This window comes from Vespula vulgaris, chromosome 18 (genome assembly GCF_905475345.1).
Source record: "Vespula vulgaris chromosome 18, iyVesVulg1.1, whole genome shotgun sequence".
Lineage (NCBI taxonomy): Eukaryota > Metazoa > Arthropoda > Insecta > Hymenoptera > Vespidae > Vespula > Vespula vulgaris.
In genome coordinates, this window is record NC_066603.1 from 29,463 (window position 1) to 44,341 (window position 14,879).

Genomic DNA, 14,879 nt, shown 5'->3' on the forward strand with positions numbered 1-14,879 from the left:
GTCATCGTGTCATTATTACGGCATTGACGTCTATAGAGTATTTTATTTCATCTTTGAGAAAGAAAAAGAAAATGATCGTTCGAATTACTTTCTCGTTCGTTTTCTCGTCATATGGGCAACGATAAAGCCAATTAATATGCTCGATGATCAATTTCGATTAGTATTACTTGCTTTTATTACGAGTCCTTAACGAGCACATCTATTTACACCTTCCGGAGAGGGATGTAACACTTTTCAGTTTCTCAACTCCGATCTTTTTTCATCGGGCTAGAATCAAAGGATCGGAGTACACGTATCAGGAGCAGACCTGATTCGCGCCCTGATATAAAAGTGAGAGAACGGTTTCTATGCGATCCAACGAGTATAAGATCCAATGTCTACGAAACGAAAAATGTTGCGTAAAACAAAAAAGAAAGAAAAGAGAGAAGAGAGGAAACGTATTCGGGTAAACGATGTACATACGCGTTCAAATCGCAAAGCGGCCGATATCTAACGGCTGACATGTAAATACCTTAAATTGTAAAGGATGTTTTATATAAAAATACGTGTGTATATATATATATATATATACACACACATATATATATATATTTGAATGTACGCAAGCTTGAAAAAGAAATAACGTGTTTTTTAATATCTTTCAAGTTCTTAGAAGAAACGCCTTTCCTCTTTTTAAAGAAATATCATAAATGTAAGAAAAAGGAATACACCCATACGGGCATGAATAAGTTAGTTCGCGTATCTATAATAATTCCTATCTCGGGAGGAGTTATGAAACGAGATTGAGGAAAGCTAACTTGATACCGTCTTCAAAGTCGCCCGAGGAAGCTTTGTCAAAACAAGAGTATATAAAAGATCGTATCGAGAGCGTGATGCACGTTAAATGGCAGGTACGTAAGCACGTGACGAACACCGTGCACGAGGATGGTACTTAGAGACATATTTACATCTCGTTCTTACGTTCATGTAATTCGAGAAAAGTACAACACGACTAATCGGAATCGAGTGTTGTATACTATAACGACATTCCATTGAATCTATCAAAGCCATGATCTTGGAGAAGCATCGACGCGTACTCTTTTAGTTGATCACATGAAAGTCAAGGAAGCACGTTTCTATCATTAATGATGACAATTATCACGACCTATGTTTGATAATTACAAAGAGCTAAAGAGCATTACGGGTTTTTGAATAATCTCTACCTAAATACGTATCTGCAAATCATTATATTATTAATCTCGATATTATTTACGTATGTGTACATATGTACGTGTGCATTATGAATCATTATCGGGCGTGATAAACTAACGATCGCAGTTATCAGTTTGATAAATATCTATCTACTGCAGCTGAAACTTTGAACTTCGTTTAACTTAGACTTTCAACGTTCTAGTCAATCGACTTATTAAATCCATCTAATCTCTTATATCATTAATCGAAACATTAGAAGCATTAAAAATTATTGTATTTACCTTCGTGCATATATATATGAAATTACAAATTATATCGATGTTAATAATGAATTACGCCTGCAAGAAGGCAATAATTCATGCGTTTCGCCGGTAGTGTTCTTTTCGCGAGCGCCATCTCTTTAGCAAGAAACTGTATCAAATCCATTCCGTTCTAACCTCCGGCCATAATTCCAACGCTTACGTTCCACGCTGCTCCGCATCTCATATCTTTTCTTATATTCTATATACATTTGAACGAACAAACAATCGTATTAAACGATGTTTGGCCGATTGATTTCTAATTTTTTAACTGCATTTCCGTATGTAGTATCTTCCGTTTCGTATCTCTTTCACGTTGCTGCATCATCGTAATGGTATCATTTTTAAAAATTTCTTTTCTTCCTAATCTTCACAGACATAACGCAGCAAGCAATGGGCTCGTTCGACCGTTGAACGTACCACTTGGACCGAATCAGTGTCAATGGAATTTCACATCCGTCAGAACAAAATTCTTCTATATAACGAAGCCGAGGTATAACTTTGCAAAACCTTCAGAGTACAAACGCGTTACAAGATTGGGATGGTATGCAAGAATGTCTACGCCTGCGGGTAGACGAATTCTTATGAGAAGAATATTAAAAGGCAAACATGTCTTAAGTCATTAATTATTCTATGCAATATTTCTGTGGTTGTTGGTAAAATATCAATTGAGATGTTAAATGTCTACGTAGTACTTTTATTTCTTATTGCTTCTGATTCACAAATATGTCTAATGTACGATTTAAATGCAATACAAATATCTCACGATACATGGGTATGTACATAACGTGCTATGTACAACGAGACTCTGCTTCTTACAGTGGTATATTTTTAAATTTCAATTGTTTGCAAGTCCAGTCGAACGGCGATGTTAAGGGTGCTTCTAATTTCAAATACGTACCCTTGAATTTTGGTAAAATTACACTTCGGGCATGAACATGGCAAGGTATTAGTTCTTGTTTAGCTTTAGTCAAATGTAATATTTTTAACAGCTCAGAATTCATTTGTGGTGCGTCATTATTTGCTTCTGGAAATGATAATACCCATCTGCCCGCGATATTCTGTATTCTTGACCCATAAAGATTATCTCCCAGAATTGGAGTATATAATCTGGTTGAAGCAAACAATCGTAGAGCATGCCATTTTGTGGTCGACGATTTTATCTCTATAAAGGAACTTAAGTTATTCGTTGAATTTGAGATGATTTCAAATTCGATATTTAACACTTTTATTTCTCTCCGTTTTTCCGCATTCCTACTCCATTTTTCTCCAATTGTTATCTATAAATTTATAATATAAAATAAGGCAAATGAATTTCCTTGTATCGTTACACCGAATGGTATACGAGAGCGATATAAGCACGGTAGAAACAAAATTACCGTGTTCCTGGTTTCAGATCGATTTAACTCTTTCGACATACACAAGTGTTCCCGTCCTTTTATTTGATTTGGTACTCTTAAAGTAACAATCCAATATGTTTTATTAAGAAGTTGCATTCCTATTGCTCTTTGATAGGAAGTACGAATGGCATCTTGTAACTTTTCATTTGCTGCTAATAGCGTTACACCGCTCATAAATCTGTAATTAATGGGTAAGAAATGACATTATAAACGCATAAAAATATTTTTCTTATAGAAAACTTACTTTTCTGGTGTTTTAACTATAATCAATTTGGTGTATCCTAATTTCTCCGCGAGAAATTGTAAACTATCGTCTAAGGTATAATCTACGCCATTTGGTACCATAGAATAAGTATTGGAATAGGTTTTATTTGCAATCAATAGCTTTCTAGCGGATATGCCGTACGGTTTATTTATTGCAACCAATCCATCTGTAAAGAAAGAAAAGTAACGCACAAGAAAGAGTAATATTCTTGTTCGATCTGAACTATATAAACCCTACGGTAACAACTTTCTAACCTTCGTTGTATATAACATTATTTAACAAGTATCGAGAAAAGCTTTCACGAGATTTCCATGGATGCAATTTGCTATAGGGATGAATGATTTTCTCTTTTTGCAAGGTATGCTTTACGTCGTCAGTTAAATATCTATTAAGAAATTTCCGACATTGTCTGTCTACCATGCAAGTATATAATGGTCTCGCAAAACGAGATTTTAATATGACACTCGGCATATTAATATTTGCTGTCCCTACTATATCGATAATAGAATCACTATAAAATCCCGATAAAATTGTTGCTACGTCAACTTTAATAAGACTTGAATGTTTCTATTTAACAACTTCTAACCTTAAAAATATTTATCGAAGCATTTATTAATAATGCTTGGTTATACATCACGTTGAAAAATAAATGCGTTAATTATTAAAATATTAGTTATTGGAATATTTATAATAAAAACAAGATTTAATATCACATACTTAAGTACTTCTAATCAAATGTTTCTCGCAATTTTAAATTATCTCAATGCGCTCCGGGCAACGCATCTCGTAGAAATGAAATCCGATTGGTTGATTCGAACGGAGGTATAAAAGCCAATGTGCATGAGACTAATTGAGTATGCAGCCTATTGCATTATGGCGCAAATTTTGTAACAGGAAATTTTCTAAAAGTTGCTAAAGAAGTATCGATCCCAAAGAACGAATGCATCGATCGGAAAGATTTTTTCTTTTTAGAAAAATGTTTAGAACTTTTCGCCGGTGTCTCATGTATCTCGAAGAGCTCCGTGTGGCGGCAACTAATGCTTCGTCGTTGCTTATTGTCTGTTTATACTCGTAACGATAAAGATCAAAGGAAAGATATTAAACGCGCGGTCCATACATGGCAACAGTAAAAATAAATGCTTACATGGCGTAAGACGTGTAGACAAAGAGGAGCGTAAAGGAGAGGAAACACAGAGAGAGAGAGAGAGAGAGAGAGAGAGGAAAGAACACGGTTGATCGATAGAAAACAATATCCTTTTCAATTAAAAAATCTTTTGAAGGTATTGATGTATGACACACAATATTTTATATATAAACATGAATATATCGATATATGATAAGATACACACAGCAGCCATGTGCGCAATCCTGACGCAAAAACTCAAACGCGCGAGTAATTCTATCGAAAAAGCAGAAGAAATTCAAAACCTCGATTTAAATCGAGTGGCTTGAAATCCATGAGTGGGCGCCGGTTGTAAATTAAATCTTATTGGTCTTACGGCTTTCCCAGCTTTGCCGTTTGGAGTCGAGGCGATTTGCCTCGAGGCTTTAACGATCTTTGGTCGATAACGATACCACCAATATTCGAAAGCTAATGTTAAACAAGCGAAAGCAATGCCTACGAAAATCACTACGAAGACACCACCGATGTTGTGAATGCTGATACCGTCGCTCTGCTCGTCCTCCTTTCCGCAGTCCTTCCTTTCGGGATTACGTTTCCACCATTTGTCCTTTAACTTCTCCAATTTCCTCTTATTCAACAATATTAGAATGCTACGCGTTAAAAAGAAAAAAGGAGAAAAAGAAAACAGATTAATCGTAACTATTTATGTAGATGTATAGAGAGAAACGTCTCTATTTACGTACGCATTGTTAAATTGTTCTTTCAACGGTGAGCCTTGTTGCACAGCGATGGCATAAGGCTTCCTCGAGAATTCCTCTCCTACTTGCATAACATCGCAATTCGTCATAGCGAGATACTTGATCGTCGATGCATCTTCGATGTAGGCAAATTCATTGTTCGAATCAAGACGAAGAACCCGTCTAATTGCCTCCTCCACGTTGGCAGGGAAGTTAGCCTCTTTCATAGCCTGAAACATCTTCGTGTACTTATCGCTGACAGGATATTCCCAGACGGCCAATTTTGCCCTTTCCACTTCCGACAAGCTATCGTTCAAGCTCATGTCCTTCCATATTCTGCAAACGTAATTAAAGAGTAAATATCCCGCAAGAAATATGCCGGTCAATTTCGAGATAAGGGATGGGAGAAAGAGAAAAGGAAAGAAAAAAATAGAAGGCTAGAACCGATCGTTACGAGATCGATCGTAATTATCGCCATGCTCGTTTGGACTTACTCGTAAAATCGAGCCTCGATGTGAGCCATCCTCTCGAAGTAAATATACGCCGCAGAATTTTTAACTGGCGCGTACTGAATCTTATACTGTTTGCTAAGATCGTCCAAAGATTCGATCGGCGTGTCGAGCCTAGAAACCGTAAGAAACGCGGCGAGATTCGCCGTGTAAGAGGCGATTATGATGAAACCAAAGAGCCACCAAGTAGCAGCGACGAGCCGTCCCGAGAGATTTTTTGGTGCCTCGCCACCGCCCTGAGGTGTCAGCGAGGTCATGCAGAACCAAAGACACTCCTTCAGATTGAACTCTCTCTTCTCCTCGTCGTCCTTGTACTTTTCACGATTATTTTGATAGCTGTAGGGTGACCAACGATCGAAGACCCACATGAGGAAGCTCGTGAAGAAGTAAGCGGCGAGTATGCAAAACCAAACCTCGTTTTCCAAAACGGTGAGGAACTTGAAGAGGGACGTTTGAGTTTTTGGTTTCAACATCATTATCGTTAAACCAACGAGGTCGTAATAAGGGACGGTAAAATCAACGACCTTTTCTCTCTCCGCCATCACCCAAAGAGTACCGAGTGCGATATCAGCTCGTTTCTCCATTAGCTCTTTTATCATGCCGTTCCAACTGCCATTCTCGCTCATCTCACCGTAATTATCTATCGCTCGTATGTCGTATTCGAACTCGACAGTCTGGCGTATCTCGTTGAGCAGATCGATGCAGAAGCCATACCACTCGCCTGTCTCTTCCTTGTACATGACGAACGGCGGATGGATCACCGTCACGACTCTGTAGCTCGTCACCGCTGTGGTGTTTGCGATAATATCGTTGATGACCTTCGAACAAGACGTATATACATTTCGAGAGGTTTTCCTCAACGAATGGACGAATTAATGGGGAACGGGGAAATTGGAGAAAATATAACAGCGAACGAAATTTGTCTATAAAGTATTTGGAAGCGTGCGTGCGTGCGTGCGTAAAAGTATACTTATACGTAGCTAGAAAGATCTTCGAAAGGTGTCGATCTTGCATCGGACGCGACGAACGGATTACGAACGTTCGATCGTTCTCGATTTCGAAGATGCGCTAGCGCTTGCGAGACAAGCCAAAGGATCAAGCGAGGCTTATATCCGAGGCAATATTTGAGAACTTGCCTCCAACGGCGAGTCTACTCCAGCCGACCAACTTCCGATATTTTCGGCGGAAGTCAGAATCTCTTTCTCGATGTAGACCAAATTGATGGACATTCGGAAATCGGCCCCGTGCTCTCCGTTCTTTTTACCCCATTTGAAAGCGGCGTAGGTTGGCGTCATATTCTTCGAGGTAGCCCGAAGCTTCTCGAAAAAATCAAAATTTCTGCTAGGTGTGTTGTTGCCATTGTAATCGTCGCAACCGATGTGAGAAGGTAGTAGCGGCCACTCCTCGCGTTCTATCGCGGATTTCATGCTTTCGACGCCGAGCAAGGTCAAGTCGTAATAAAAGGCGGACGATAAGAAGGGACTAGGTAGAACAGCTTCGAGAGAATCGTCGACGCTCGTCGTATCCTCCGTATCTCTCAATTCCGGTTTTATGAAAAGTAGACTGATATTTTTGCAATTGCAATTTGGCCAAATATCTTTCTCCATAGTCAGGGCGAACCAACCGTACTTGTGGCCGGTAAAATTTAAAGCTTCCGCGGTTTTAAGGACCATATCGATGGTCTTTCCCTCACCCAGAATAAAATAATTCACAACGTCCAAATCTCGCATACGCGAAAGTTGTTCCTTCATGTCGTCGACAGTTTGTGCAATGATGTTTATCACGTGTCTCGTCGGTACGTTCAGCAGAAGACTGTCGTACTTGTAGCTCATGTCGAAGTTACGATCGAAGAGTATCGCAGCGTTTGTGATTTTAAGGTAAATGGCCAATTTTCGAATAATCCCGGGCACCAGATCAGCCGGCGGCATTACCTGCACGAGATAGGATCTCTTCTCGTAGTCCAAGTTACTCCAATATCGTAGGTCCTCTTCTTGTCCAAATTGAGCGGACAACGTTGGCAAACCGAGTGCGCTCGAAAACGAGTTCGACGCTTCGACGCTCCAACCGGCGATTGCCGTTGATAGAACGAAATCCGGCGCGGTATCCGTACCTCTGCCGATTGCTTTTTCCCAAGCATCGCATATTCGATGCAGAGAATCCTGGGGATCGGATCCGTTCGCTTGCACCGAGTAAACTTGGCCTAAGTGACCTTGGTATTTATCACGAAGCGTTTTCAGGGCCGCCTCTATGCTCGCGTTAGCTATCCCGTTGGCCTCGTCGTTGATCACGACTGAAAATAGCATTTGATTTTGGATCAGTCGTCTGTTATTCTCATTTTTATAAAAGAGATTGTTAAAAAGTAACACCTACAAATATTAACCGGCCTGGGATTGGTTACGGTCCCTTTTCTCGTCGGCTTATTTTCTATTGTCTGACCATCGACCAGAGTTTGAGCGGATTTAGGCGAAAGAACGTAAATGATGGAGGCGATTAATGTAGGGAAAGCAAAGTTCATGGTCGAGAATCACTCCGTTAAACTCTTCCCTGTACTCCTTCCCCTTTCTAGATTTTCTATCGCGTCGCGATTCGTTGGGGAATGACAGCGTCCTACTGAAATGATGGACACACGATGACGGCTCAATTTTTGACTATACGAGGAATATCGGCTTGTTCTCTGGACAAGGCTAGTCGTCGAACTGGAACTTTGCTCGATGCTTCGCTTATTTTTGTTTGCCCATCGGTTGCCTCGGGGATGACCCAATCAATCCTTTGGACTTTCTCGCCTTTATTTTTACAAAGGATCTATACATTATTGCCATCCTGATTATTATCTAATCGTTAATAACGTTCTCTTCCTTCTTATATTTCCCTTCGTTTATTCCGATGTCCGAAAGTTCCGATTTCTATTTTCACACTCATTCGAAAAATCTTCATTTACTATATAGGCATCTAACATATTTAGTATTTAATATCGTTTGTATTCAGCGTAAACGATGGACCGCATTTGGTTCCGTATTTGATTCGTATTTGGCAGATCTTCCTTAGATATAGATATCATTCGAACAATTATCTTCCATTTATCGGAATGGACTTTAAATGAATAATTATCTCTCGCGCATTTCCGTTAAACTTTCCTTAAAAGCGTAACGTTAATTTACGATACGCGCTATCGATGACAATTAGGTACGCAGGCCAAAAGTGTGCATACGATAATACATATATATATATAACAATTATATTCATATAATAATTATATCTACGTCACAATTATTCGCTAATAGAATTGGTGTCATATTGATTTTTTCATACATTCCATCAACAAGGCTCGACTCGATCTCGTGCTCATGGCGATCCATTTTACGATTGTTGATAATCCTTCGAACTAAACGAATTGAACAACATAAGTAAAAAGAATAATTGCCGAAAAAAATCAATTACATCTTTCATCGGGCGTCTTTACTTTTCTCTTTATCGCGGCACTTTTTTAAACGATACTTTTTATCGGTTTATCATTCCTTTAACTTCTCCTTTCCTTTACGATGAAAAAGTAACAAATCGTTGAAGGTTGATTTATGTATCCGCTCGAAAAGGTCATATATACCTATATATGTACAATGTAACATTATATATGTATATTCTTTTAGAAGGCAAAGCGCATTATTAATGAATTACTTACAGTCACGAGCATTCATTAAACTTACGGAGAACGTTCTAATCGTACAATACACGCTGAAAAGGATCGAGATAATGATCTTGAAACTTTTTCAAAATTCTCTGCTTACAATTAACGACATTAATTCATGATATTTTAGCTGTGATAAAGCAACTTTAGTCCATGTAGGTACATTGTATTCGTATTGGCCGACATAAAGACGAGAAAACAAAGTTTTCAGGAAAAGGAAGGAAGGTCGGTCCGTATATACCTACGTATCCTATATATGTACGTTTATATTGCTAAGTGCATCGCGCTGCTAATGGATCCCAACTTCGAATCACAATAGCTGAAGGTTAGAACGACGACCATTTACTCTTCGTTAATTGGAAGAGCCAGGGAATACGTAAGTAGGATCCCCCGGTTAACGGTAAGCTGTAATCGAATAGGTCGCTGTGACGACGTTAAGGACTTAACCCCGATACCGATTAGATAAGTACGCTTGCAGATTCTTATTTTGTTTTGTGTTTTCTCTTTTTGATCCAAATCCGATAATAGAATTTCACCTTCTTCTTGCGAGTAATCGCAAGGCAGTACCGCGGATTTGAAAGCAAACTCGCCGTTAGCTCGCAAACCTCCAAAAGCAGCAACCTCCACGTGGCGAGACCTGGGTCGGCATTATTTGCGATCTATCGAAATCCATATATGGATTATATAACGCAAGTACCACCGGGCGATAATGGCCCGTAATATGTTTCAGTGCGTTTCCTTTTCTTTCTATTTTTAACTGGACATCACCTTGGACTACACCTTTCATCATACGCCAATCATACTTTGGTTAATAAATCAATTGATTGTATAAAATAGTTTCTTAGAGAAACCCACCGAAAAATTCTAATTAATTTAAATTCTAAATAACCATCACGCGGCTTATACACCGATGCGATAGGCACTTCTAGTTCATACTTTGTCCATACCAGTCGCTCAAGTCACATACGCCATGTGAAGAAGGCGATGGATAGCCTTAAACTCATCATTTTTAAAACCCTACATGTTTTTTCGTCAACGGCGACGAGGGTAATAGATGTTAAGGTTCTCCTTTAGACCTACGTATACATACATGGATAGACGAAATATTGTACTTTCCATTTTCAAGGATCTTTGCTGGAAGATCACCGAAATAGACTCAAAATGTACGTAATGTAAATATTAGTTTCCATACGTCGAGTTATTTCTTGCGAAGAAATTCGCATGAATATTTGAAAGCGAGCACTCGACGATCACGTTGGCAGAATCGATCTCTCTACCTACGACGTATGTTACCTTTCAAGACCGCTACTCCTAATACGTAATAGTACTGTCAATATTCAAAACAAAGAATCACGATTTCTATCACTACGAGTATTAATGGGATACGCCATGCGATTCAGGTAATTCATGTATCTAATTCGATACGATGGTAACCGTTTATTCCTGTTACAGGTCCGCAATCGACTTTTTCAGGATTCTCTTTCCATCGTTTTCTCATTGATTATTTTTCTCTCGACATTAAATCTCTTTCGTATCCCGCGCGTTAAGATGAGATGAAAAGAAGTACGAGACAAAGGGTTGAATTACTCTTGGAGCTAAGACTAACTTGGAAAAACGCGAGGTAGAAAGAACTTGTCCTTTATTTATCCCTAGGATTATGATACTCGATTCTTTTTAAATCAGGATATTCCGAGTGTCTTACTCGTTTGTACTTAGTCGTACAAAATGTTGTTAACTTCGATCGTACAAAGAAAAAAAAAAAAAGAAGTCGGTGATCCACAAATAGTCGAATATTCGATCTGACATTGGCATCTCTTATTGGTCCAATCTTCCAACTCGTTCCCACCAGTATTTCTTTATTCTAAAGACTTTATTTGGTAACTTTGGTACATGATATCGTAAGGTTTTCTCATCTCATAGGCGAAGTTCGGAATGCGCTGCGGTTCTTTGAAAAGATCGATGCAGTAACCGGACCACGATCCACTATACTTGTCGCACATGGTGAAAGGTTTTTGGAGCTACGGCTACGATGTGAGATAAAATCTTTGCGCCATCTTTCTTCCCCCGAAACCTTACTTACTTAGATAACGCGCAGTTCTGCCTGATTCTCCTTAGGAATGAGCTAGAAATAAGAAATCTACGTGACTTGTAAAAATAAAAAAAGCGAGACAAACGAGACAAATTTCGCAAAATCGTATCATACGATTTAATCGCTTGAGATCGGATATATTATTATCTTCATTATCTTTCTTCTTAAAGTTATCGAGCCTTGCGATAGGGACTGCTTTGAGCTTGTAGAACCGACCATTGGCATAGGTATTAAAGTGCATTCTCTTGCTTGGAAACTACTTATCTAGGTGCGAGATCCACGAAACCATGCGAGTTAATTTATGCAACCGGCCTCGCGATATACTCGTATATTGCTGAGAGAGCCATGAAAGAAGAAAAAACAAATAAACGGGACATTCGGTATGCTCGACTCAATCAATGATTTGGCATGCGCTATGCCGACAAAATGGACTTTTGGGAAAATTAATTAACGTTCAAATTATTAAATCCTTCAACGTGACGGATTACAGACGTTTACGAACTGAAACGCGGTTCACGTCGAAGAAAAGTTTTTGTCACTGCAACTAAGAAAAAAGCATTTGAAATCGAGGTCAGATTTGTTCCTACGATTATGCGGAAACCAGACGAAAAGGTTAATCTCATTATTTCATGTTTCTTTGTTACGCGAAAGAAGCAAGTATCGTTTCATTTCTTCTTTTTTCTTTCTTTCTTTTTCTTTTTCCCTTTTTCGCAATTCGATGCACGAAGGAAATCAAAAAGAAATGTTAATCAAAAGGATATCATCTCGTAACCCGTTACAGTAACGACAGTCAATAATCATTCAGGCATTGGACTCTTTTGTCACAATTTCAACGCTGCTTTTCCTTTGGCTACTTTTCGTTTGCTACGATACGAAGAAAACGTCTATTTTAATCGGTGTCCGACAACATATCTTTTGTCTCTTTAGTCAATACCTAATTTGTTCGATCCAACAGCTGCGACAGATGTTATAGGAACATTTCTTACGTCCACTTAGGTTTTACGTTGAAGAGTCGTTGCTCGATGATGGATGAACGAATGCAGAACGAATCTCGGAGATCCTTATTTTTCAACTTGTTTCTTTTTTTTATCTTCCTCGGGGAATCATTTCCATGGGAACGGGCGCGCAGCAAACGTTCGTTTAACAAATAACGTCAATTTACTTACTTTTTACTCCTGTGTTTGTGCTCATCCACGATTCTTTCCAATTTATTCGAATTTACTTTTTGCGATTTACTTTCGCGAGTAGGTCAACTAAATGAAGCTTGCTTGTCGTTCAAAGAAGGAACAAAAAAAAAAAACAATAAATATTATTTTCACTTTATCTATAGTGCGGGAGCAGCGTGTAAAAGATCTATATAAGTATGCACGGCTACATCACTTTGAAGATTAATCGAAGTAATCTGTAAATATTTTTTATCGATCTCTCTCTCTCTCTCTCTCTCTCTCTCTCTCTCTCTCTCTCTGTAGCTCTTCGTCTATATCGAAAAGAAAGGAGAACGTTCGTTCGTCGAAATTAGTCGAGTTAAAAATGAAACTGCCTATCGACTGTATCACAAATAACTAACACGAATCATTAATAATCGTTGAAAAAAAAGAAAAGGAAAAGAAAGGAAAGAAAGAAAAAAATATTGAACGATCTTAGAATTACTTTTAAAATTCATCCACTTATCGCTCGAACATTAACTAATCGAAGAAAAGCAACGACACGCGAAGGTGTACGCGAGTGACAGAAAGCAGTCGAGATCGAATCGCGATTCGCACGTTATATGTGGACTCTCTTAAGTACATATGAATCTAACAATAGATATATGTATATAGATACGATATATCGTATACCGTATTAAAATTGAAAGTTGGAATATTTCGCGATAACTTTGTGTAATTACTTTGATCAATGAATATTATTCTTTACGATTAGAAATTCGTTTCTATATATCACGAAATACTGATATACCGGTACGTAGGTATGGCGAAGGGATCGCGTGACAAGTGGCGTGCTTCAAGCTTTTGACGCATAGTAATTCTTCTCGATGGAAGCTCGCGGTTCCGCTCGATTTTAATTAAATACCTATTTCTCTTCGATCGCCATTAATCAACAGCTCGATTAATCCATTTCGTTTGATACGTAACTTTGGAAACAGATCGATCGAAGCTATTCGAACAAGATGTTCGAGCGATAAGTAATATACGTACTATATGTGGTATAATGTTCGTAATCATCGTCTCGCTTTTTATCAGATTTCTACTTGTTTTTTCTAGAAAGTGAACGAACAAGTAAAATTTTTAATTACACGTTTTCTCGTCGTTATGCAAAGTTTGCCCTCTTATATGCGACGCTGCTGTACGAGGATGTTGGTCTTTTGTGAGCGAAAAACGGTCGAGTATGTTTTTAGTAGTACCACCACTACTATTACTGCTACCTCCTACTTCCTCCATCTCCAAACTTTTATTTTTTCAATCTTCATTTAAGCTAGTTCAAGCAATTCTAGATAACGAAGTTACACGTATGTCAGAGAAAATGAGCATGATTTACGCACGAATTCACGATAGAAATGAGTTGAATCGAACGTACGACTTTGCTTTTCGTAATTCTTTTTCAAATCTCAAAACCTTCAAACATTGCGATCGCGAAAAGAATGGAAAGTGTACTGCTTCTTTCTATATTCTCTAGCGTTCCGTTTTGGTACATACTCGGGAAGAGTAATGCGTCGGAACGGACAAAGGTTCTTTTATATTCCGTTACCGTATTTTCTTTCGGTGCTGAAATAACGACGATGAAAAAACGAAGAAATGAGAGAGAGAGAGAGAGAGAGAAAGTAGAAAAGTCTACGATAATAATCGTCCATTTGGATGGCTTTAATATAATAAAAAGATATGTAGCTACGTCGGGCCGGAGGAAAGGACCAAAGTACGCATTGCAAACGTGAGTGGCACAATTCTGACTCATGGATTACTTTTAAGAAGAAATCTACAACAGAATCGAAGATATATTTGATATACCTATTTGAAGACTCATCGTTATCAAAGAGATGATAACGAGTGAACGATAGAGACGTAAATCTAACGTCGTTCGAATACGCACGAATTCATTTTCTACAAAATTCCATCTTGAAGTATCTACTTGACAAAAGTCTCTAACGTAAGATCTATTATATATTATTATTTCAAACACGTTTTCGATCGCACGTTCGAATCGACTCGGAAGAGCGAATACAACGATTTTCATTATTTCCATCTTTCGATATGTAGGTAAGTCGTGGCCTGAAGCCATTTTTTCCACAGTTTCGCTCGAGAAAAAGGGCTCACATAAAAGGGTTCCTCGAATACACGAACGATCGATTCCTCAAATTCCTTGATTTCCTCGAGGAATAAATCTCAAAGATCTTGTTTCCGAACTCGACGCATTTTCGTCGAGAATTTCGCTCGGCCGCGTGCGTTGTGAATATTTCACAGTTTCCCTCGTTGAAGATAAGTTCGCATTATTAGAAAAGTTTCTCGAATTCTAAAACTATCTCGTGGATACGATCGAGGAATTGATAGGTCATCGTGATCGAATGGAGGGAAAGGACGATGAATAATAAA

At 38.5% G+C, this 14,879-nt stretch overlaps 3 protein-coding genes across 3 annotated transcripts; 1 reads left to right on the forward strand and 2 right to left on the reverse strand.

Annotated features, from left to right (window-relative positions):
- Nucleotides 1–1,594: 1,594 nt before the first annotated feature.
- On the forward strand, nucleotides 1,595–2,175 carry LOC127070326 (uncharacterized). The gene is made up of 2 exons (XM_051008134.1): nucleotides 1,595–1,771; nucleotides 1,867–2,175. Exons 1-2 carry the CDS (start codon nucleotides 1,731–1,733, stop codon nucleotides 2,114–2,116), a joined length of 291 nt encoding a protein of 96 aa, XP_050864091.1. The 5' UTR covers nucleotides 1,595–1,730; the 3' UTR covers nucleotides 2,117–2,175.
- Nucleotides 2,167–3,919, reverse strand: LOC127070320 (pseudouridylate synthase RPUSD4, mitochondrial-like). The gene is made up of 4 exons (XM_051008121.1): nucleotides 3,410–3,919; nucleotides 3,135–3,321; nucleotides 2,870–3,068; nucleotides 2,167–2,770 (listed from the first exon to the last, which is right to left on the reverse strand). Exons 1-4 carry the CDS (start codon nucleotides 3,624–3,626, stop codon nucleotides 2,306–2,308), a joined length of 1,068 nt encoding a protein of 355 aa, XP_050864078.1. The 5' UTR covers nucleotides 3,627–3,919; the 3' UTR covers nucleotides 2,167–2,305.
- Nucleotides 3,920–4,070: 151 nt separating this feature from the next.
- LOC127070294 (ionotropic receptor 25a) lies at nucleotides 4,071–14,773 on the reverse strand. The gene is made up of 5 exons (XM_051008042.1): nucleotides 7,895–14,773; nucleotides 6,661–7,814; nucleotides 5,510–6,342; nucleotides 5,022–5,351; nucleotides 4,071–4,928 (listed from the first exon to the last, which is right to left on the reverse strand). Exons 1-5 carry the CDS (start codon nucleotides 8,037–8,039, stop codon nucleotides 4,577–4,579), a joined length of 2,814 nt encoding a protein of 937 aa, XP_050863999.1. The 5' UTR covers nucleotides 8,040–14,773; the 3' UTR covers nucleotides 4,071–4,576.
- Nucleotides 14,774–14,879: the final 106 nt, after the last annotated feature.

Bases quoted from the DNA above. Each gene is read 5' to 3' on its own strand.
- LOC127070326 (XM_051008134.1), top strand. From the start codon at position 1,731: ATGTTTGGCCGATTGATTTCTAATTTTTTAACTGCATTTCC. The intron at 1,772-1,866 runs GTATGTAGTATC...TAATCTTCACAG, and splicing joins AATTTTTTAACTGCATTTCC to ACATAACGCAGCAAGCAATG.
- LOC127070320 (XM_051008121.1), bottom strand. From the start codon at position 3,626: ATGCCGAGTGTCATATTAAAATCTCGTTTTGCGAGACCATTATATACT. The intron at 3,322-3,409 runs GTTAGAAAGTTG...CTTTCTTTACAG, and splicing joins TAATGTTATATACAACGAAG to ATGGATTGGTTGCAATAAAT. The intron at 3,069-3,134 runs GTAAGTTTTCTA...CATTAATTACAG, and splicing joins ATAGTTAAAACACCAGAAAA to ATTTATGAGCGGTGTAACGC.
- LOC127070294 (XM_051008042.1), bottom strand. From the start codon at position 8,039: ATGAACTTTGCTTTCCCTACATTAATCGCCTCCATCATTTACGTTCTT. The intron at 7,815-7,894 runs GTAGGTGTTACT...TGCTATTTTCAG, and splicing joins TCCCAGGCCGGTTAATATTT to TCGTGATCAACGACGAGGCC. The intron at 5,352-5,509 runs GTAAGTCCAAAC...TTACGTTTGCAG, and splicing joins ATCGAGGCTCGATTTTACGA to AATATGGAAGGACATGAGCT.